Below are 25,004 nucleotides of genomic sequence, written 5' to 3'. Positions count from 1 at the left end.
TGATTTCCTCTTTGATCCATTTGTTGTTTAGTAGCATGTTGTTTAATCTCCATGTATTTGTGTGTATATGTATGTTTTTTCCAGTTTCTGCAGTTTTAGATTTCTAGTTTCATGCATTTGCAGTCAGGAAATATTCTTGATATAACTTTAGTCTTTTTGAATTTTTTTGAGGCTTGTGTTTTGGCCCAATATGTAGTGTATCCTGGAAAATAGTCTATGTGCACTTGAGAAAAATGTGTCATTTGCAGTTGGGGGATGAAGTGTTCCATAAGTGTTTACTAAGTCGATCTGGCCTAAGGTGGCACTTAAGACCATTATTTCCTTATTAATTTTCTTTCTAGATGATCTACCCATTGAGTTGAGTGAGGTATTGAAGTCCCCAACTATTATTGTATGATTGTTCCTTCTGACTTTATGTCTGTTAAACTTTGTTTTATATACTTGGGTGCTCCTATATTGGGTGCATAGATATTTATAGTTGTTATATACTTTTCTTGGATTGACCCCTTCATCACTATATAATGTACATTTTGGTCTCTTTTTACATTCTTTGTTTAAAAGTCTATTTTGTCTAATCTGAGTATCACTGCCTGAGATTTTTTTGTTTGTTTCTGTTTGCATGGAATATCTTTTTCCATCCCTTCACTTTCAGTCTGTGTGTGTCTTTTGATTAAAAGTCAGACCCTTGTAGGCAGCATGTAGATGAGTCTTGTTTTTTTTTTTTACCCATTCTGCTACCCAGTGTCTTTTGATTGGAGCATTTAGTCCATTTACATTTAGAGTAATTATTGCCATTTTCTTCATTGTTTTTGATTGTTTGTTGTTCTCTGTTCCTTTCTTATTCTCTTGATCTATTTCTTTTTTATTTACTGGTTTTCTTTAGTGTCTTGATTGAGTTCCTATCTTTATTCTTCTGTAGTTTTGGTAGATTTTGGTTTGTGGTTACCATCAGGTTCATACATATCCATCTATATCTATAACAACCTGTTTTAAGCTGATAGTCAGATAATTTCCAATGCATTTATGAAGTGTTATACTTTTCCCCCCCCACACACTTTTTTTTCATGTCATGTTTTATATCTCTTTGTTTTGTGTATCCCTGACTTTATTTTAGTTACAGTCAATTTTGCTACTTTTGTCCTTTTAACCTTCATATTAGTTTTTAAGTGGTCGATTCACCGTGTTTATTATATATTTGAATTTACAAGTGAGTTTTTTTCTTTCCTGTATCTTATTTCTGGTTATGACCTTTTCTCTTCTGTGTAAAGAAGACCCTTTAACATTTCTTGTGAATTGGTTTAGTGTGACAAACTCCTTTAGTTTTTGCTTGTCTGGAAAACTCCCTTTCCTCCAATTCTGAATGATAACCTTGCAGGGTATAGTCTTGCAGGATATAGTATTCTAGGCTGTTCCTTTCTTTCAGCACCTTAAATATTTCCTTCCTGTCCCTTCTGGCTTGTAAATTTGCTGCTGAGAAATAAGCCGATAGCCTCGTGGGGTTTCACTTATACATGACTTGTTTCCTTCTTGCTATTTTCGAGATTGTCTCTTTATCTTTAACTCTTGCCATATCAATTATAGTATGTCTTGGCGTGGGTCTCTTTGGGTTCATCTTGTTTGGAACTCTGTGCTTCCTGGACCTGGTTGTCATTTCCTTCCCCCAGATTCAGAAAGTCTTCAACCATTATTTCTTCAAATATACTTTCTGCCAGATGGTTTTAGCAGGCCAGTTGTCGTTGGGGCAGGGGTGTGTATTGCCTGGTAGGCAACCTGGCCAGCAGGAGTGGGTTCTAGGTGGAGCATCCTGGTGTTTGAGTGCTTCCTTGTCCTTTTGATCTATGTGGGGCTGCCATTGTGGGTTTGGCTGCCTGGTGTGAATGAGGTATGTCTTATTGCTTTAATTATGTGCTACCTGAGCTGGGTCTGGACTGGGCCTCTTTGTGCTCTTTGCAGTGCCCTACTAGCTTTGTACTTTCCCTGGATGGGGCAGCCCTGTGTACCACCACACTTTGCTAGTTCCACACCCTTTCCAGGTGGGCAGTCCCATGTGTACACATAAAAACATCCCACTGTTTTCATACATTTTCTCTTTTTGTTTCAATGTCTTTTTTTCTTTGGCTTATCTTCTAATTCACTGATTCTTTCCTTGATGCTAGTAAGTCTGTTGATAAGCCCATTAAAGGCATTATTGTCTCCACTGTATTTTTCATTTGTAGCATTGTTTCTTTTTTACATTTTCTTAGTTTGTGCTGAAATTCCCCATCCATTTATGCATGTTGACTATCTTTTCAACTATTAATTAACTCTTAACATGTAATCATAGTTATTTTAAAATCTGTGTCTGATAGTTCCAACATCTCGTTTGTCTGTGATTCTGATTCTGTTTGGTTTGTGATTCTGATTACATCGATTTTTCTGATTTGTTTATCTTATTTTTTTTTTGTATGAAAACTGAATATCAGATATAGGACAGTAGTGGTTGACATTTGTAGTGTTTATGCCAGATATGCATCTGCCTCTTCTTATGCTGAGCCTCTACTGTTGGGAGTTCAATCATTCTACTCAGGAGTTAAGCGAGGTTTGTGTTTTCTTTTTAGTTACTCTCACTGCTTTTAGTTTATCTACCTTTTCCTGTGGTAATCTGGGGGCTCGTTTGTCAAAATGTTTTACTCAGTGTTCCTATTTTAACCTCATCTTTAGGCTTTCCTTTGATCCTGCACTTCAAAGGGGTTCTCTACACTGTGGCCCCCTCTGCAACAGTAGTCTGCTGTTATTTGTTATTGGATACTTGCAGGTCTGCTGTTTGGGGGACATGTGGTTGTTTTATGTTATTCTGGTTCAGACTTGGTTTCAGGCAGGTGCTGCCCAGGGTCTTGGAAGTCAGGCTTTCCCATTGATCCCACCCATTCCCAAGTGGTTGCAGAATATCTAAATATCAGGACTCAGGATGAACTCCTGCCCCTCTCACAAGAGTTTTGTTTTTTATTCTCTTTCTCAGCTTCAGTAGGCTCTCCCGTGCCCTGCAAATGAATGGCTTTGCTGTCCTTTTCATAGATGTAAACTTCGTTTCATAGAGGATGTAGGGATGAGATGGGCTTCGTGTCTTTTCTGTAGCAGTTACTGCTTCCCTCCTTCAGCCCCCAGCAGCGAGGGACTTCCTCATGCTCCATGCTGTCCCAGCCTTCCTCAGGAGTATTGGCGAGGTTTGTGGAGAAGAGCCTGCAAATTACTGCCAACTCCCTTTGTGTCTGCAGCTCTGACAGTTTTATTCTCTTGCATTAGCTCACACTTGAACTTCAGCAATTTATTAAAAGTTTTAGCTGACTTCTTACCAGCTTATATGGTACCCAAGCAAGTTCTTGCATCCCTCCCATGTCTCCTTCAAGGCTCCTGTCTTTAGATTTCAAGGCTAGTTGGTTGGCCTGAAACCTCAGCTCTCAGAGGTTCTAACAGCTGCATCTAAGAGCCTGTAGATTGTCTGGCTTTCTGTTGTCATCAGTGTGGGAGCGACCCTTTCCAGCTTTCTATGACTAAATGGAAGTTCCTATTCCTAATCGATGATTTTTCAGTTTATATTTTTAAAAAATATGATGTGAACCAGGTACTACGCTAAAAAAAATACTCATGAACTGACCACTACCCCAGGAAACTAATTCGTAGATAGAGCATCGTGCACAGGTGGCTTAGCGAGGTGTGCTTTTGATCACACCCCCATAAGGAAGTGGGAAGGGAGAGTTAGTCAGGAAGAAAGTGATGCCGTTGTAAGGGAGGCCCAAGGCCATTCCATGGGAAAGCTCTGAAGGTGGAATGACTCTTAGGGATGTCCTCAACTGAGTCAAGGGACCTGGGCCTTTTGTTGCCCATACCACTAGCGTTTGAATGCAGATTGCTCTCAATGAGAAGACTTAACTCTGGGTGAGACAAGTTCCTTCTGGGAGGGATTTGCGTGAGCCATAACCCAGTGGTCCTCCTTTGAACTTTCCAGGGAGTGAGGATCTCTGTCCTAAAGGGGGTTTGCTGATCCACTGCAGTATCTACTACTCTGAAATCTCTTTTATAATATATCAACATTGTTATTTAGTAAGAAAAGTTTTATTACTTCAATTTTACATCACTTATATAAAGCACAATTAGCCTTACTCTTTATATTACTAGGTTTGTTCTTTTGTCTCTGTTAAATAACATATTCTGGACTTTATATTTTTATTTCAGTATAGTTAATTTTTATGCTGTTTTATTTGACTAGCAACTAGAAATGAAGGAATTGTTCCCTTTCAGTTTTTTTTTCATTTTCTTTCCGCCTACAAAACATGGATTTAACGATTTCTAAAACTTCACTCCAAAGAAGCTTTTATAATTATGTAAAGACATTCCAGCATTACATTTCTTGAAACTTGAAAAATGTGTGCTTCAAATATAGTTTACCACATAAAGGAGTGAACCTCTTGCATACAAAAGAATTCTAGTTGGGTTTAATTTTTTGGTGTCCTTGTAATTTTATCTACTTTCTTAATCAGTACATCATGCATTTGAAAATGTATATGATTGCGTTAAGGAAGAATGAGAAGAAGATGCCAGTTTTCAATTTAAAAGATCATGGGAAAATGAAATGAGCAAGAGTTTTTTTCAGCTTCATGTTTTGCTTAGTGACTGCAGCCCTGAAAAGTTATAGTTTAAAGAAACTGTTTTTCCATAGCTTACAGTGTCACAGTTTCTGAGATCTAGGAAGTTTTTACTCACCAGCTATCTACTCTATTTATATTACATACTAGAAGATTAGTGAAATACAGACAAAATACTTAAAGTCAGTGTTTGTCAATTACTAGTCATAATGTGTAGCTCATTAAGAATTTAACTTGGCAGCATGTAATATTTTGCTATCATTAACACTCTCCTAATCTTGCACCTAATTTTACTTAAGGAAATCGGTTCACTTAGCCACTGCCTGCATTTTCTAATTTACATAGGAATAATTGATTAATAAAATCTACTGTGGAATTTACTTATATAATAATTTCCTTTATATTTGGGCAATATCTTTTAAGTACATTGCTGAAGGGTACATAATTATTTTCATTCTTGATTTATTATTATGCATATCCATTTTATATGTTTTAAGAAATGAATAAAGAAGTTTAAGAACTTTAATATGCCAAACTAAAATATTAAGTGTTTATTGTATTTTTGACATTATGCTAAGGACCTAGGAGAATACAAAAAATTGAAATCAAAAGTAAGTGAAAATTATAACTATAAATTGGCACAAACACAAGGTAGTTTATTAAAATACAACTCACGATATAAGCAGTGTCCTAAATAAAAGTAGCATGTTTTGCTAGAATTCTAAAACATATAACATTTGAAAATAATCAACACTTTGTTGTGCAGCATATTTATAAAGGGGATTTATTTAGAAACGAGATGCTTTTTTTGCTGATTCTTTTTTTTTTTGCTGATTCATGTATTTACAGTTACCTTGGCCTTAGATGTGTTTCCAGGCCAGTTACATTTGGTAAGATTTGATAATTTGCAGCCACGAGTTTTCTTAACCTTTTTTCTCCCATAAGTTAATTATATTTTTATTCAAATAAATTTCTCAGAATTTATAAACCTCTGTAAACAAGGTTTCCTAATTCAGATAAAGACCAATGCATAATTGTGGTTTTTAAAACTGTAATAATAATCCCTTAATGTTTTAAGTCATAGTGTTTTAATCCAGGCTATAGAATTTCATGTAAAGCATTATTATTTTCTTTGAATGTTTTGTTTTCCTATAGTTGGTAATTTTGCTAGAATAGTTGATAAATTTTCCAAGCTACAACAGTAATTTTCTTCATGGAAATCAGTAATTCTCTTTCTTAAAAGAATTTGCACTTACTATACAGAAAAATAGCCACAGTCAAAATAGCATCACAAGCATCATTCGTGTGACCTGAAGGGAATAAAAAAGAATAGAGCAGGGAGAGATGGAAGGATAGCCAGAGAGAATGCATTTCAGCCTGGAGTCGAAGATTCTCTGTGTAGGGCCCAAGAACATATGCAGATATTAAGAAGTTACAAGAGCATTAAGATTAGAAACGTCACTCAAGACTGTGGAGGGCAAATTCTGCATCTAGTGCACTTCTGTATTATTTCTGCATAAAAAATGCCTGCGACTAACTAGATGTTTTTTGAATAAATGAAAAATAAACTTTCAAATAAAATGGAAAAGTTACTACTTAGTCTAGTCTTTTCCCTAAATTAATTAAAATATGCCAGTTTTTCTTACAAAGTAATTTTCCACGGAACCTTGTTTTCTTCTGGTAATTAAATGTTATTTCTATTTTTAAAATAAAACAAGGAGTTTTTAATAAGTTCTGCCTTATTAAAAATTTTTTTTAATTTCTTTTTTTACATGTTAACGGATAAATTTTTCATATATGCCTTGCAGTTGGGAAAAAATTTTTCATTGTGTGTTTCTCTTAGATGGGAATTCAAATAGCAATAGAAGCACAATATGTTTTGTTTTTGTTTTTCTTTATAATGGGTGATTATTTGCTAGGTGATAGAGGAAGGTATAAAGCTGAGATTCATGTTTATACCGTTTCCTTTGAGAATTTAAATTATGTAAGGACAAAGATCCCATACAGTGTTTACTTTCCTTTAAAGGACATCGTGAGGAATCTTTAAATATTATCAACAAAAACCTGTCCATTTTCTTTAAGGTGAAACTTTTCCATTTAGATTTTGTTGTTGTTCATAGAGAAATCTGGCAGTATTATTTGATAATGATTTTTCTGTATTTAAAAGCTTTGATCTCTTGCTGGGTAAATTGTTACATTGTTTGGCCCCTAATAGAAAATTAAAATTATGGTTGCAGGATGATAAGTATAAGCATCATATAATATTCTATTAAATTTTATGAGAAAATAGTTGCAAAATATTTTATAGGGATTCATTCACTGAGAAATGTCTGTTTTTATCCATTATCCTTAAACCAAGGTAATTACTATATTAATATATAAGAATATATTATTACACGCACATGTATTTAGTTGTTTAGTTTCCATGTGATATTTAACTTAATCACCAAGAACAGTATTTTTGCAATGCCGAAGCCTCTAAATCACACAAAAACCTGTAAAATTTGGGAAAAAAGTCTTAAACTAAGGACTAAAACTGTTCCTGGCTTTAATGAGAAAGTCGTACGTTATGATCCAATAATATAACTATGATGTCAACCTCTGTAAATCTAGAATTTTTCTGAAGTAATTTTACTCTCATAAATTAATCTTAAGTAAAAATAAATATTCACGCTTCACTCAGAATTCAGCTGCAGAAACGAAGAACGTTAATTATATCTAGATTTTTCTCCTCTTCGTAGGTTCACACTTCCCGTTCCTACTTAGCTTTCCTTAGTGTGATCGCTTTAGCTGAGAACAGTCATAGGACATGATCCTGGAGATTCGACTGAATGAATGAAATAGTAGAGCCCAAAAGGAAGTTCTGTCTGCATTCACGAAAAGTCAGAATAGCTTTTTATTATTATCATTCTGTGATGTTAGGTAACCGTTCCTTTGCTAGCTGTTTTATTACCAGTTACTAGTAGCAAATACTCTCATCAAAAGTTATCCTCAAAGTGTGCTTCCTGGATCAGCAGTCTTAGGCCACCTGGGAATTTGTTAGGAGTGCCGATTCACAGTACACCCAGAGGCCTGCCCGATCAGAAACTGGGGTGGAGTTCTGGGAGCCCATGTTCAAATAGGCCTTGCAGGTGGTTCTGATCTACATCGAAGCCTGAGAGCCAGCATCGTAGAGAGGTGCTTGCATCGGGAAGAAAAGAGTAGGGAGAACATTGAAGACTTTATCTTGGGCAAGTCTGGGAAGTCTCACCCACGTCTATTTTTCCTGCCTAAAGTTGTTCCTCCAGAATAGTCTCTTTAAGTGTTTGTGGAAGTGCCCAGATCTGAGGTCCCTCCTCAGTTCTCCTTTCTCTAAAGTTATTTACCCACGTAAGAGGAGACAAAGGCAGATAGCAAAGGCAGCGTGCTAACGGTGAGGTTTGTGGATACAAAGGATTCAGGACAGAAGGCATCCTAGATTACTTCCTAATCCCTAGTTAATAATTTAATTGCTTAAAAATATAATAATTCAGTTTTAAATATTAGTAATATACCTTTTTGTCATCATGTTTTCCTCATATGTAACAAAAATGTTACTTAGTATTGCGGCAGAACTTTTATGATTTTGAAGCATTGTTTAATTCCTTCCTTTACATGTCTTCTGTGTAGAATGAGCTGTCATCCAACATTATATTATTAAACAGATTTTTTAAAAATGTATCAGTCACATTTTATAAGAGTAAATAAAGATATATTTTATTCAGAATAGCAGTCACTGTGTCCAGGCACTTTTCTGTGCACTTTACATGGCTGGGCTCACTTAATCCTCAAGGGGCAGGTACTATGATCATTTTCATTTTGCAGGCACGGGAAATCTAATGTCCCAAGGTCGCCTAGGAAATCTAATGTCCCAAGGTCGCCTAGGTCACAGGTGATAGAACCAGCGCTGCAGGCCAAACAGTCACACTCCAAAGCATGTTTTTTATTCTCCTGAGCAGAGTTATTTTTTTTTCCCATGTTTTTTTCTTTTATACAAACTATTCAGGGTGTTTTCAAAAATGTCAAACAGTTCTTATGTGTGGTCATTACAACTTACAACTTAATACTGAAGAATATAAATTATAATGCAGGGACTGGTAAATAAAATTAAGTGTGCTTATGAAAGGTAACTTGCCTACTCTGGCAAAGCAATTCAACTGTATTACACTGAATTCCAGTTATTCTCTTATTTGTTTAGCTTTTCAGAGAATTTCCAGGGGACTCTTGAGATCAAGAGTTAATTCTTAATAATAGGCACAGTGATCCAGTGTTCAAAACCATTTTTCCTTGATGGATAGAAGGATAGACAAAGAAGACATTCAAGAATTTCTTTCTTGAAGCCCCTTATGAAGAGGGTCTCTGGCCCTTGCTGGTTCCAGAACCCCGATTCCTTTCACCATGTAGGCATTCTATTTTAGCTGCAGTCTTTTGAGTGGCCTCATGACTAATGTGAAACTGCACAGCGTGTCCCTTCTACATGAAGCTGTTATTATTCAGTGGGTTAGAATTGGACTTTTATAATTTTCAAAGATAATAATTTAGAAGTAAAGTTTATTTCACTTTTTATTTTGAATTATATTTACTAGTCTTTATGTCTTAATTTCAACAGCATCACTGCAAAACTTGAAAGAGCTTTAGAAAAAGTTGCTCCTCTTCTTCGTGAAATTTTTGTAGACTTTGCCCCATTCCTATCTCGTACACTTCTTGGCAGTCATGGACAAGAGCTATTGATAGAAGGTATGATTTCTCTCTATATTCTAATTATTTTAGTTTCCTATAATGTATCTGTTAATCATGGCATAATTTGTAATTCTGGAGAAATATTTATTGCCAAAAGAATGCAAAGACATTGTTTCCACAAACTTTAAGATATTCATATATGCTTTCTCCTTATTCCTGTTTTTCAAATAGCATGTTTACACAGTCAATGTTATTGCACAGCTAATAACACAGTGAAGAACTGAGACAAAGTGTGGGAATGGGAGGTTCTGGTTTGCATGATCCCAGTCTCTTGGGACTGCTGTATATCTGTCACGAGGATGGCATGTTTACTAAGCAAAGGTCTCTAAAAACTCCTTCTCACCCTAAGAGCCAGGCTTCGTTAAGCAACTTTTCTTATTCACGTAACGTGTGTGATATGAGCATGCTTAACTGAGAAAATGAAAAGAAATTCTTAACGGGGAGTTGATGAAGCTGTTGTCTTTTACTCAGCAGCAGCTTCAATGGAGTGAGGAGGCAAAGAAGGTAAATTAACTGTCATGAAGATTTCATTTATGCACCTGTAACAGGAGAGCAGCTTTCAAAAAAAATGTTATCTGGAGCCTTATTTATTTTGTAAAACGTTTTGTTTTATAACTGTTAGCGAACATCAGCAAGGGCAGTCAAACTCCAGATGCTCCTGCGGGTGAACGATGGCTTTAGCTGCTGCTCTTTGGGTTTAGCAGCCGCATGTGTACCTTTCTGCTTTTCACTTCCTGTTTACTGTAGAAGTTTTCCTGAGCCTGTTCCTTCACTGTCTCAACCGCTTTCACACAATCTGTTTCTGCTCGGGGCACAGTAATAGTTCTTAACTGGACCGAGTTGAAGTCTTGCTCCACTGCTTCCTGAGCTCTATGCCCTTTGAGACTTACCTGACCATTTCGTAGCTGAGTTCCTCTCTGTAAGAAGCAGTCAATGACAGTGCCTCTCTCACAGGGCTCCTGGGAGGGGTAAATTCCACAATGCAAGTAAAGCTCTCAAAACGGTGACACGTGGCAGGCTGTCCATTTTTTAAAAACAAAATATTGAGTTCTTGCTCTAGTTTAAGCACTTGGAATATATTAGTAAATAACGGACAAAGACCACTGCCTTGTGGAGCCTACGTTCTAGCAAGGAGAGACAATAAATAAGCATTAAACGTAATAAATAATTACATTATATAGAATGTTAGAAGCTAGTAAATGCTATATAAAAGGGTAAGTACAACACAAGAGTTTGGAATTACGGAAATGGCAGGTTAGATTGCAGTTTTAAAGAGGACGACTGATTTTTAAGTAGGCCAATGGTAAAAGCTACCTTTGAGCAAAGCCTTAAAAGAGGCGAGCAGTACAGCTTACCAGAACAGTATTGTTCTAGGCAGAGAGAATATCAGTGCCGTGATTCTGTAGTGTGTGTAACTTTTATAATAAGAAAAAGATTCAGTAATTATTACTGAAAAAAATAAATCTTAAATGTTTCCTCATTCCTTTAAAAGTCTTTTATTTTTTTATATATGTATATCTTTTACTAAAATTTGCAGAATAAATTCATAGTTACCAAAAACGTACTAAAATAAACAGAATAAATTTAGTAATGTAGCAATGGTAGTAATGGGTCCTGTACTGTTATTAAAACTGGGACACAAATTCAGCACCAGATTTGAAGGATTTAAGTTATAAGACTCACATTACTGGTCCCTAAGTAACAGTTTGCGATAATTTTAAAATGTAAGGAATTGCTGTCAGATAACTTTTTAACTGCTGCTATTGGTCAGTCAGGACCCCACGTGTTAGCCCCTTTTCCAGAAATTTTTACAGCCATATATCTCAACTCCTTTTACTTCCTAGCACTGCAAAGAGAAAGTAGGAGAAATGGCTGGGTAATTGAGAGCTGTTTTCCTTGGGCTTTCATAAGTTCTGAATTGAGTCAAAAGAGCATTAGAATATTCCTCTTGGATTTTTAAAAAAGTGACTATGCTGAAAATGAGACATTAGAACAAGTTACATATTGAAAGTTCACTTTTTGGTTGTCTGACAGAATACAATTTTATAACTTTCTTGCAACCAAAGAATTTTAATATATCCTGTATTTAAGACTGTGGAGATAATGTTCATATGTCTTTTTCGTTGTTGTTGTTAAAATGATTTTTCATAATAAAATGATAGCAAATGGTAGCTTTTAGGTTTTGAGTTTTGATTTTTAAATACCATTACTTGGCAAAGTATAAAATTGACAACTGTTAAGATATGGTCCTTCAAATTTCTGCCAGTTTATATAATCCAAAAATCTAGAAACCTCTGCTGTGTAACAGAACTACATTTGGTATCCTTTACAATTTAGTTATAATCTTCTTTTTCAGACTCATCTCCATGCTCTTGCTATAGAACACATTCCTTAAACCTGCAAACAGGTTATGCATTATCACATTTCCCTGTTTTTGTACAACTCTTCCTTCTGCATTGGATCTTTTTCCTTTTTTCTCTCCCCAGAATTACTCTTATTCTTGAGTCCTGCTTCAGGTTTCTTATGCCAAATTAATGCCTTGTCTTCGTGGTCCTGTGCCATTTTATTTATACAGTATTAATTAACATATTTTTCACTTGTAGCTAGGAAGTATGTTATCGTTTATATTAACATTGCCAACTTAGATTTTAGTACATAATATTCAGTATTTTTCCTTGTATTTGTATAGAACATTATTTTTGTTAGTGATCATTTTTGGTTCAGAAAAGTTTTGAAAATAAGAGAAGATAGGTAAAATTGTGTGTCGTGTGTGAGAATTCCCAGTATTGATCATTCACACCCACGAGCTGGCTGCTGTAGTCACCCGAGGTTAATTCTTGCTCTCCACCCCAGCCTACAGAAATACGTGTCCTTTCATGTTCTCGTTCTTGAATGTATACTCTTCATCATTCTTTCTTTTCCCCTCTCTTTCATTTCCCTTTTTATCTCTGATTTGATATATAATTCCCTTCCGCTGAGAAAAAAAATGTTAAACTGTTGTGAAGAACTCATTAGATTTACATGATAAAAATATCTTTACCCCAGCTATTGAATAGTTCTGTTTTAAAAAAATAGTACTTGTGATGAGTAAATCTCATTGCTTTTGACTTTATCCTATTACGTATGATAGGAACAAAGGTGGATTTAGGTTACTGAAGGTATTTTAATGTCTTACAAAAAGAAAAGTGATGATAAATGTATTTGAATTGCATTTTTGTGTGTTATTTTATACTTAGTTTTTCTTAACCATGCATGTGTTCATTTAAATTTTTTTCTTATATAATAATTAATCATCGATAGTTTATATTGTTATGTCCTTTAAAGACTAAAATAATGTTCTTTCATTTTTTAAATTTCTCACTTTTATTAGGCAACCTGACTTAAATTTATTCTTGTATAATTCAGGAGTAGTCAATGTAGTTCACATCTTTTAAGGTCACTCATTAACAGTTGCTGTTTTCCCATATCTTTTGGTGCTTATACATTTCTCTTGGCAATAATTATTTTTGAAGACTAGTTATTTAGAACGTACTGAATTTTCTCTAAGAAATTTCTTCTAGCTTATAAATTTGTAAATCAATAAATACATAAAAATTAGAGTAGGTATGTATGCAAGTATCAACCCCTCCCAGCCTGAGATGACAAAACAACCTTTGGTGAAAAATCGTCGTGTTTATTTGGCGTGTCGCAGCAATGGAGAAGGTACTTTAGGGGACTGTGGAGCTTTTCTTAAAGGAGTTGAGAGGTGCCTATTTTAAAATTTGGATTTAAGTAAGTAGGGCCAGTTGCAGATGCGTTGCCAACTGTCAGGAAGTGGGTTAGAGCTTGATAATTTTTATCGAGGAGGCCTAAGAACCTAGAGTTATAATTAGTAATAAAGGCCTAGAGTTATAATTAGTAATAAAGAAGCAGTAGTCACCAAGTTAATTAGAAGAGGAGATGCTTAGGAGTGTGTGAGTGTTTGTGTGTGACAGCAGGGTCCTTCACTCTGTCTGGTTTCACCGTGGCACAGAGTGGCCCTGTGAATCACTGTTCATATTCTGTGAGCATTTTATGTTTGAGAAATCACAAGAATATTAAAGGTAACTTAATTATCATGAGGTTAACAGCAGAAATGCTTTCTCCCCTTAAGCATTTACGGGCAGAAAATGAAATGTAGTTAGACTTTGGGCAGCCTGGAAATGGGCGAGGGGAGTCAATAGTCAAGGCCACTCCCTTTGACTCTCAAGGCAACCTCATATTCTCCTATTTTTGTTTCTCTGTGTATCAGCTTATTTTTTCTAAGACTAATGTCACCATCCTAGTCATTAAGCGTAGAATTCCATTCATGACTCCGAACGTGCTTTTAATATAAATATCTTTTATCATTTGACTATAGTTACTACCTAGCAAAAGAAAATCTGAGTGGCTTAACCTTGGGTTAGGTGTCTACCCCTTTTATATTAGTTCAGACTGATGTGGGTGGGAGGGATGAGGTTGAGTGTAAAACATGTAGGCTGCCCCTTAAGTTACATATAAGTTGAAACATATTAGAGAAGGATGGTAGCAGTATAAGAGATGTCACTAAGTTGTCTACTATACTTTTAGTGACATTAATATATATTTTATTAAAATCATATAACCAATATCATTTCCAAGACAAGCATGTTTTTAAAGTATCTAAATATTGCATGAAATTTCTACCTTCACCAAAAGAGAGCATCCTTGAAATATTATTATAAAAGGAATGAACCCAGTGAAGCTCTTATCACACTTGGATTATTTATAGTAAAATGGCCATCTAGTTATAAAAACTTTTGCATGTTTATTTTAAATTAAAAAAAATACCTTAAATGTAATTTCAGAAGTTATTTTAAAATTGCGATAATATGAAAAACTGTACATGACAAATTCTGGGTAGATGGCAATGGGAGCAGGGCAGAGTTTTTAAATATCCCTGAATTCCTCCATTAAAAACAGACAGAACAATAAGTGAAATAATAACTACAATAACAACAAGTAGATACCTACAATGAAAGTAGGTGACAGAGTGTCCCATTGAACCCCAAAATGTGATTGGGCAGGAATGATCCAGTTACAGGGTTAAGATATATGTAGTATCAGCAGATGCATGGAAGAAATGGTGGGACACAGGAGAGCATCTGAGTATCCTGGTCTATAAATACAACCTGGAAAACCTAGAGGGCTAAAACAAGGAAGCTTTTACACACAATAAAAGCAGATGAGTCTGAGGGTTCCACAGTAAGGTTGTCAGAGGCTAGAGCCATCTAGGCATATGAAAAATTAATCCACAGTTCCCTTCCAGAACGAAGTCTCATGCCGGGGTGAAACTACTATGAATACAATCCAAACTAAGCAACAAAAGGGCAAGAGCCACAAAAAGAAAGTCCAAAAAATACTGAGGAAGACAGAGCTAGTAGATCTCATGAAGTAGCCTGTCATATTTTTCAAAACTACATGAAAACAAACAAAAGACATGTCTAGAACTTGAAGAAAGAGGAAAAAAATATCTAAAAGTTATCTAAAAGTTCAGGTAAACTGATTGAACAGAACTAATAACTAGCAATAAAAAGATCTTAATCCCATGTATTGCAATAAGAAAAATGAGAGTGAATAGAAAAACACCCCCGGACCATAAAAACATGCTAGAAAAAAAGATGAAAGGTTTTTAAATTAGCTAAGTGACATTAGAAAATGATAGAAGATATTAAACAACAATTTAAATAAGAATTTAGAGAATCTCATAAATGCAGTAGTAGAAATTAGGAAAGAGTTGGAAGTAAAGGGAAAAATAATTTTAGAAATGAAGGATAAATTAGAAGAAATAAAAAAATAAACTTTATAGTTAAGGCATAAGAGAAATATAAGATAAAAAGAAATTCTAAATGTCAAAAAAATAATGACTAAAAGGACTAGAAAAGATGAGGGACAAATTTAGAATTCCAACATACATATGAATTTCCAAAGAAGAAAGTCAAAGCAAAGAGCAGAAAAATAATGGGATCAGTTATTCAAAGAAACTCCTAGAATTAAAAGATTTTGAAAATTCTATTTAAAAGGTACACTGAATATCTGAGAAAGTACATCAGATGACCAACATTGAGACGTATTCTTAAAATAAATAGACTTTAAAAAGAATAAAAAACATTTCATGCATCTAGATAAAAATACAAATTATCTTATAATTGAAAGAAAATCACATTGCCATCATACATTTTGAGAGACGTATTTTCTACCACAAAAAAATGGAGTAGGAAGGGACGAAATGTCAGTCAAACTGACTTTCATGTATAGAGACTAATGATAAACCGTTAACAAGTGAGAATTCAGTGACTGTTATTCCCATGCACCTCTCCTGGAAAATCTGCTGCACAGCAAGCATCAGGCAACTAAACTTACTGGAAAGATACAAACATACGGACCCATGTTGACCATCAATATGGATACATTTGGAAAACTATCTAAGTGGTGGTTATATGGGAGAGAGTATAGAATAGAATGACTGTATTTTTTGAAAACTGAAAAAAGTAGGGGGACAGTAATTCTATTTGTAATGGCATTATTGGTATTTATATGAAAGTGTTCCATGTTGGATAAAACTAATTAGTATTTATTGACATTCTAATTATTTTATTCTATGTACTTGAAAATCAGGATTCTTATTAAATAAAGGAATGTAGATGTAAAATAGAAGAGTTTAAGTGAAAGCATTTACTTCTGAATTTGCATTGGACGTTACAAATGCTAAATTATCATGTACTTGCACACACGCATACTGCCTCCCCGGCCCCTCCCCCACACACACACACTACCCCATCTCCTGCTTGGCTGAGACTCAATGACCAAGTCAGTAGCAGTGAGCACACCTAAAGTCCAGGTTATAAGTCTTAAAATTTCATTTGACATTCTGAAAGAAACCAGAGCTTCTTGGAGGAATGGGTGATCTCAAGGCCAGGGAGGGAAATGTTCATGATTCGCCTGCAACATTTGGTGATACCAAAAACCAGGGAAGACTGTCAAAAGGGCTCAGGAACTTGAAGACACTCTTACTGGCCAAAGATGGAGAATTTTGAGCATCAGTAAGTATAATTACTGCAGTGCATTAACATATGCACGTGTTGGAATCTGTGAGTTATAAGGATGACTTTTAAATGATTTGTAGAATTTGTAGGATGATAGGGAACCAACACATTATTTTGAAAACTGATAAAGGAAAGAAGTATCCTGTCATTTGTAAATTATGTCATTTGTGTTATCAAATCATTAATGAGGGAAGCTTTATCTTTATATGAATAGATGTGATAAATGATGGAATGATATTTGTGTTAGATTATTACCATTTAGCATCCCCTCAGGAATTAATAGATCTTAGCATCAATTGCTGTTAACATCACAGAAAGAGATAACTAGACAACCAGATGGGTGAAATACCATCACCCATCAAGCCTGACTGACTGACAAAATGATTGAATGAATGAATGAATTCAAATAAAGCTGAATAAAGCCTAGCATTTTAAACTCTACCATGGGATTTTCATCATCAAAACTAACATTGGTGAAAATTCTATGGTACAACTGACTTGGTTTCTTCAGAATAAACAGGAAAAAAAAAGAGAGGGAAAACTGTAAATTAACAGAGCTTTAAAAGATATGTCAAAAAATTGGTAAAATTAAGTTGTTTATAGATTTAAATATCAATTAGGTGATAAACTTTAAAGAAAAGCAAAGCGATTTTCATAAAAGTTAGAATGATGGTATGTTATAAGAATGGAGAAGGTTATAATTAGGACAGGACATGTGGAGGGCTCCTCGGCTACTTTGCAAAAGTACGTTTCTTAGGCTATGTAGTGGTTACAGGGTGTTCGCTTTAAAAAAATTTATTAACCTATGTTTTATGCATTTTACTTACTTGTGTTATATTTTTACACAGCATCTTTAATGTCCTCTATGGAGAGAGTTATAAAAAAGTAATGACATTAAAGACATAAGTAATGGTGAACTATATCTTGTTAATAGTAAGAAGACGATATCACAAAGAAGTAATCTATGTCCATAATAATCCGTCAGTTTCAATAAAAATTTTATTTAAAAAATCTTAAATTATATTCATAGAATTTGATGAGCTTTCTCTTAAATTTCTATAGTTTAACGAATGGTTGAAAATAACCAGGATCATTTTAAAGATAAAGAAGCTATTATAATTTAAAGAATGTGGTAGTGGCCCATAGATCACTGTGTCAGAATAAATATCCAAAACTAGGTCCTATCCATACAGTTACATTATATGATGGAACTGCCTTTGCAGAAAGAGATGAACCATTCAATATGCAGCTAGAGTAATTGGATATCCTTTGTTAATTAAAAAAAAAGAAATTGAATCCCTTCCTCGCTGAATACACAAAGTCACCACTGAAATGGTCGAAAACGAAAAACTTCAAATGTTATAGACAAGAAAATATAGAAAAAATCTGTCTTGCCAAAGGCAAGAAATATTTCTTTAATTAGATGCCGATAGCATAAAATGTAGAAATTGAGAATTTTAACCATATCAAAATGATTTGGGTTTATCAAAAAACACCATTAAAAAGTTAAAAGGTGTAAAGTGACATCAGGAAGATGGTGAACTAGCAAGTCAGATTCTGATTTCCCACAGAAACACCAAATAAACAATAATATGTAGACTAGAATAGCTGTATTAAAACTTGAGGAACCATTTAAGAACCTGCAGCAACCAGAAAAATACTCAAAATAGTTGGAGGTGTTATGATATTTTGCCCTTGTCCTGTCTGTTCCCTAGTGTGGTATGACCTACACGGTCAGATGGAAGTTACCCAATTCTCAGCTACTCCCTTGGGATGGAAGGGAAAGAGTGGAACTCCCTTCTGACATTCAAGCTTATCTGGTGACCTAACAAGGGGCTGATTTCTTTGTCACGTGCTTTTGAGCACTGATGGGAATGTAGGCACAGTTTGGATGGCAGGTTAAAGGCTGCTGAAAGCGGTGGTGAGCATCACGGCCTGTTAGAGATGCGGGAGGTCCGCAGACTGTGGTGCAGTTGGGGATAAGAAATTATACAAACAGGATGTAATGAAAATGAAGGGCTTCTGAGAAGCAGCAGATTGAGACCCTTAGGGAAATTAAGACATTTAAAAGTAGTGACATATACAGGGAACAGGAATAAAAGCACATAAACAGGCCCAGAGAGTGCTCATTTCCCAGAAAGGTTTGAGAAGACCCTGAGCCTTTAAGCCAGGCGAGTGAGTGAAGGTCTTCCCCTACTTGAAGGACGTCCATAAAGACCGGCAGAGGTGATTTTTTCAGATGCCCAAATATCAGCAAAAATTACAGAAGTCATACAAAGGACAGGGAAATCTGGTTTATTTAAATAAACAAAATAAGTGTCCACAAAGTGAACCTAAAGAAATGCAGGCCTCTGTCTTATTTGATGAATTTTTTAAAACATGTCTTGAATATGCTTACTGACTGAGCTAAAAGGAAAACACAGGCTGACAACTAAACAAATTCAGAAAAATATTTTTGAATACAAGGAGAATATCAACAAAGAGAAATTATAAAAGAGAACCATACAAATTCTGGAGTTGAAAAATACAGTAGATAAATTGAAAAATTTTACTAGAAGGGTTCAAGGACCGACTTGACCAGTCAGTGTATTTAAAGACAGGTTATTTGGAATTAATAAGTGAGAAGAGCAAAAGGGAGCGGGTGGGGGTGAAGAAAAGTGAACAGAGCCTAAGGAATTTATGGCTCTTCATTAGGCATATGGAAGCCCCAGAAAGAGAAGAAAGAAAGGGCAGAGAGCATATTTGAAGAAATAATGGCGGAAAACTTCTCAAATTTGAGTAAAAAAAAGAGACAGTATTTCAAGATGTTAAAACACCAGGAAGGATAAATCCAAACAAACACATACTAAGATACATTATAATCCGACTGTGGAAAGTCAGAAACAGAGAAAGGATCTTGGAGGCAGGAAGAAAAAAGGATTTGTCAAATACAGGCGAACTTCTATAAAATTGTCGGTGGATTTTTCAACAGAAAGCTTGCCTGCCTTAAGCAGTGGGATGATATATTTGAAGAAAATGAAACTGTCAATGAAGAATACTATATCCAGAACAACTGTTATTCAGAAATGGAGAAGAAATTAAGAATTTCCAAGATAAATTAAAGCTGAAGGAATTCATTATCACTAGACCTAGGCTAGAAGAATTGGTAAAGAAAGTCATTCCATTGGAAACAAAAGGATTTGAGACAGTATCTTGAAGATATGAGAAAATATAAAGTTTTCCAGTTAAAGGTATATATGTGGAAAAAAGCCTGTATTATCATTACTACACTTTCAGTTCTTTTATAGGACTTAAAAGACAAAAGCATAAAAGCAACTGTAAATTTATGCTAATGGATACACAATATATAGAAATGTAATTAGCAACAATAGTAACATAAATCATGGAGAATGGCAGAGATGTGAAAGTTTTTGTATGCAGTTGGATTTGTTCAATTTAAAATAGGTCATTATAACTTTAAGATGTTTTATATAATCTGCATAAAACTACAAAATATCTGTAGCATTTGCCCAAAAGAAAATAAGGTAACCAAATCATATCACTTTTTATAAAAATCAAATACAAAAGAAGGCACTAAGGGAGGAAATGAGGGACAATGTTATAAAGCATACAGAAAGACAATTCACAAAGTGGCAAGTTCTTCCCTATCAGTAATTACTTAAAATGTTAAATGTATTAAATTATTAAATGCTCCAATGAAATGGCGTAGATTGGCTGAACGTATTGCCAAAAAACAAAACAAAACCCCAGAAACTGACCATATGCTATTTACAGAAGACTCACTTTAAATCTAAGCACACTCATAGATAGAAAATGAAAGAGTGAGACGGGGAGCGGGGCGGCAGGAGGGGGAGTAATTCAAGCAAATAGTAACCAGAAAGAGCAAGGGTGGCTTTACTAACATAAGACAAAACAGGCTTCAAATAAAGAACTGTCGTAAGAGACAAAGAGGACAATATATATGGGTAAAAGGGTCAGTTCACTAGGAAAACTTAACAATTATAAATTTATATGCATCAAACATCAGAGTTCCTAATATATAGAACAGACATCAACAAAATTGAAGAGAGAGAGAAATGGTCTTCAATAATAGTAGAAGATTTGCCCCGCATTCAATAATGGATAGAACAACCAGACAGAAGGCCAGTAAGGAAATAGATAACTTGAACAACACTGTACATCAGTTGCACCTAACAAACGTTACAGAATGTTCCACTCAACATAGAATAGATATTTGTCTCAAGTGCACATAGAGCATTTTTCAAAATAGACTAGATTAGACTACAAAGCAAAGATAAACAAAGAGAGATGAGAAAAACAATGGAGGAAATTAGCAAAACCAAGAGTTGGTTTGTAAAGATCAACAAAATTTGACCAATCTCTAGCTAGATTAACTAAGAACAAAATAGAGGCAATTCAAATGACTAAAATTTAAATGTTACAGACATATAAGAGAACACTATGAACAACTGTATGCCAAAAGAATTCTATGACCTAAATGAAATGGGTAAATTCCTAGAAACATGTGACTTATTCATACTAAATTATGAAGAAATAGAAAATCCAAATAAACACAAGTAAAGAGATTGAATCAGTAATTGAATATCTTCCATCAATAAAAGCCTGGGACCAGATGGCTTTACTGATGCATTTTCCCAAATGTTTAATAATTAACACCAGTCCTCCTGAAGCTCTTCTAAAAAATTAGAGAGAAATGAACACTTCTGAACTCCTTATGTGAGGCCACCATTTCCCCGATACCAAAACCAGACAAAGACACAAAAAGAAAATACAGAACAAAATTTTTATGAACATTGATGCAAAAATCTTTAACAAAATTCTAGCAAACCAAATTCAGCATCATATTAAAAGAATTATACTCATGACCAAGAGGGATTTTTTTTCCTGGAATGCAAAGATTGTTCAGCATTTGAAATTTATCAATGTAAGATACCATATTAACAATGAAGAAAAAACATGATCATCCTAATCTATTCCGAAAAAGCATTTGACAATATTCAATGCCCTTTCATAATAAAAACACTTATTAAACTAGGAACAGAAGGAAAACACTTCAACATAATTAAGGGTATATATAAAAAACCCACAGCTACATCACAATGGTGAGAAAAAACTTTTCCTCTAAAATCAAGAACAGGAAAAGATAAGATGCCCACTTTTACCACTTCTATTCAGCATAGTACTGTAAGTCTTAGAGAAATTATTTAAGGAAAAGAAATAAAAGCTGTTCAATTTGTAAAGAGTAAATCTATGTTTGCATATGACATGATCTTATATAGAAAATCCTACAGATTCTACTAAATACCTATAAGAACTGTTCAATGTAACGAGCAGTGTTGCAGAATACAGAATTACCACCCCCTGACTCAGTTACATTTCTATATACTAAAACTGGGGGGTGGGGGAGAAGGGGAGAAGGAAACTAAGGAAACAGTTGTATTTACAATAGCATCAAAAGAAAAAAGAATAAAATATTTAGGAATAAAACAGAACAAGGTATACTACAAAACATCAATGAAAGAAATAAAAGAAAACACAAATAATTATAAAGACATTCTGTGGTCATTGATTGGAAGACTTAATCTTGTTAAAATGTGAATACTGTCCAAAGCAATCTGCAGATTTATTGCAATCCCTGTCAAAATCTGTGTGTTTATTGTGAAGATAGCAAAAATCCATACTAAAAATTGTATGGAATCTCAAGGGACCCCAATTAGCCAAAACAATATTGAGAAAAAAGAACAAAGTTGGAGGTTTCATACTTTCTGATTTCAAAACATACTGTAAAGCTACAATAATCATAATAGTATGGTGCTAAAACAAACATAGACATATAGATCAATAGAATAGAATCTCTATCCCAGAAATAAACTCTCAAACATATGGTCAATTGGTTTTGACATGGGCGCCAAAACCATTCAGTGGGTTAAATGATAGTCTTGTCAATATATCACGTTGCAAAAACTAGATTTCCACATGGAAAAGAATGAGGTTGAACATTTAACCTTACACCATATGCGAAAATTAGTTTCAAGTGCATCAGAGACAGAAATGTAAGAACTAAAATTATAAAACTCTAGAAGGAAACTAAGGGAAATACTCCATGACACTGGATTTGGTAATGATTTCTTGGATCTGACACCAAAAGCAGTCAACAAAAGTAAAGAGATAAACTGGATTTTATCAAATTAAAAAACTTTTCTGCATCAAAGAACACAACATAGTGAAAAAGCAGCCTAAAGAAAGAGAAAAGATATTTGTAAACCACTTATGTGTTGAATTAATATTGAGAATATATGAAGAAATGTCACAGTTCAACAAGAGAAACGTAACTCAATTTTAAAAATGAGCATATCACAGCCACAGGACATTACCTCACACTCATTAGGATGGCAGCTGTCAAAACACCAGAAAATAACATGTTGGTGAGTATGTGGAGAAATTGGAAACCTTGCACACTATTGATGGGAATGCCTAATGGTGTAGCCAGTATAGAAAATAGTCTGGTGGTCCTCACAAAATTAAAAATAGAATTATCACATCAATCAACAATTTTCACTTGAATATATATCTAAAAGAAAGCAAGATCTCAAAACTATTTGTACACTCACGTGCATTGTAGCATTATTCAAAATAGATGAATGGAATATTATTCAGTCTTAAAAAGGAAGAAAATTCAGACATGCTACAACCCTTGAGGATATTACGCTAAGTAAAATAAGCAAGTCCCAAAAATATTGTATGATTTCCCTTATTTGAGGAATGTAGAATAGTCAGACTTAACGGAAAAAGTAGAGTGGAAGTTGCGTGGGGCTGGCAGGGAGAAATGGGGAGTCGTTTAATGGGCATAGAGTTTTAGTTTTGCAAGCCAGAGATTGTTTGCACAACATTTTGAACATACTTAACATTTAAAAATGGTTAAGATGATAATTTTTGTGTTACGTGTTTTACCACTGTTTTAATAAAAGTGAAAATTCACCCATCCATGGAAAGATGTATTTTGAACACCAATAATTGACACAAGTTGCACAAAAACTACCTATCAGTAAGAAAAACACAGTTTCATAGAACACTGAGTAAAAGACAAAACCATTGATTTGCAGATGAGGAAAATGCAGGTGGTTCAAAAATGTAAAAAAAAAAAAAGTCGAACCACATTTGTAATTAGGTAAATAGTACAGAATGTGTATTTGTATCCAGTTGGTACAAAATGTATATTTAAAACTCATCCAACTGGTACAAAATGTGTACTTAAACTCTATGTAGTAAGAAGGGTGTTGAATCGCCTGGTGGGTGTGTAAATTGATACGGACACTTTGAAATACAATTCTGCGCTGTCTTATAAAGTTGAATTTATAAAGGTACATTGATTCAGCAATTTCATTCTTCTGTATAAAACATGAGGTTATTTTTGCATATGTACACAAGCAGATGTAGAGAGGAAATAACAATAGCGTTTTTGCCAAGGACAGACTGGAAGCAACACGGATGCACAGTAACAGAGGAGTGTTCAAAAAATGGTGCAGTTATACCGTGTAGTTCTGTGCAGTAGTGAAATCCAATTTAACAAAAATAATATTGATCAGAAAAGCTTAACATGGACAAGAATACTGTATCTTCTTTAGAGATTTCATTCATATGTGGTAAAATTATGAAATATGAATAGAGACGATTAATTTACAGTAGTTGTTTCTAGGGGAATGGGATCAGGGAGAGATACACAAGTGTTTCGTGTCTACAGTTTTTATTTCTTAAACTGGGTGTTGATTATCATTACATTGTGGTCCATACCATGAGTCAAAAAACTATGCCTGGAAACTAATATGGCAGCAACCTAGTTTTATAAATAAAACTTTATTGGAACCCAGATAAACTATATTTTTATATCATTTAAACTGCTTTTGTGCTGCAATGGTAGAGTAGATCAGTTGTAACAGAGATCGTGTAGCTCACAAAGCCTGAGATGTTTACTGACTTGTAGGAAAAAATTGCTGATCCTTGATTTATATCTCTATGCCATTTGGTAAATCAGAAGTGTTCTTTAAGAAAAAAGGAATAAAGTGGTATACATATTAGGATTTTTCAGTTGACATGTTAACACTTCTGATGAAGTTAGAAAGGCTATTTTTGTGAATAGAATTGATTGATTCTTGGTTATTTAGTTTTTGACATGGTACTGAAAATTAGGCAGATCATATACACTTTTTGTTTTTCCAGATTCAAACCTTAACACCATCAATTATGCTGTATTATTTACTTGGTTCTGTAACCAAGTCCTTATCTAAATTTCTGATCGGTTAAATATAATGAAGTAACATCATCTCATTTTTGCCATCTCTTTGAGTAAATGTTGAAAATAGTGTGCATAAGAACTTTACCCTTAGATAAAAGCATTTGGTTGGTATTCCAATTTTACCCAGAACCTTCAGGGGTAACATTTTAATTATAAAACTCTTAAGCAATTAAAATTATTTTGTAAATCCTTCAAAAATATTTAACTATATACTTTTCTGTACCTTTT

General features: G+C 34.4%; 1 protein-coding gene across 13 annotated transcripts in view; it reads left to right on the top strand.

Moving 5' to 3' along the window:
• Positions 1 to 25,004, top strand: part of NBEA (neurobeachin) — a 629,692-nt gene that overhangs the window by 259,405 nt on the left and 345,283 nt on the right. For all 13 annotated transcript variants that reach the window (XM_039873014.1, XM_039873019.1, XM_039873011.1 and 10 more), the window contains one exon: positions 9,250 to 9,377. In XM_039873014.1, the coding sequence (XP_039728948.1) occupies positions 9,250 to 9,377 (128 nt within the window). The remainder of the gene's footprint in view (positions 1 to 9,249; positions 9,378 to 25,004) is intronic.

The sequence above is a fragment of the Pteropus medius genome, unplaced genomic scaffold (assembly GCF_902729225.1).
Source record: "Pteropus medius unplaced genomic scaffold, Ma_sr-lr_union100, whole genome shotgun sequence".
Classification (NCBI taxonomy): Eukaryota; Metazoa; Chordata; class Mammalia; order Chiroptera; family Pteropodidae; genus Pteropus; species Pteropus medius.
This window is presented reverse-complemented; position numbering and strand designations above follow the sequence as displayed.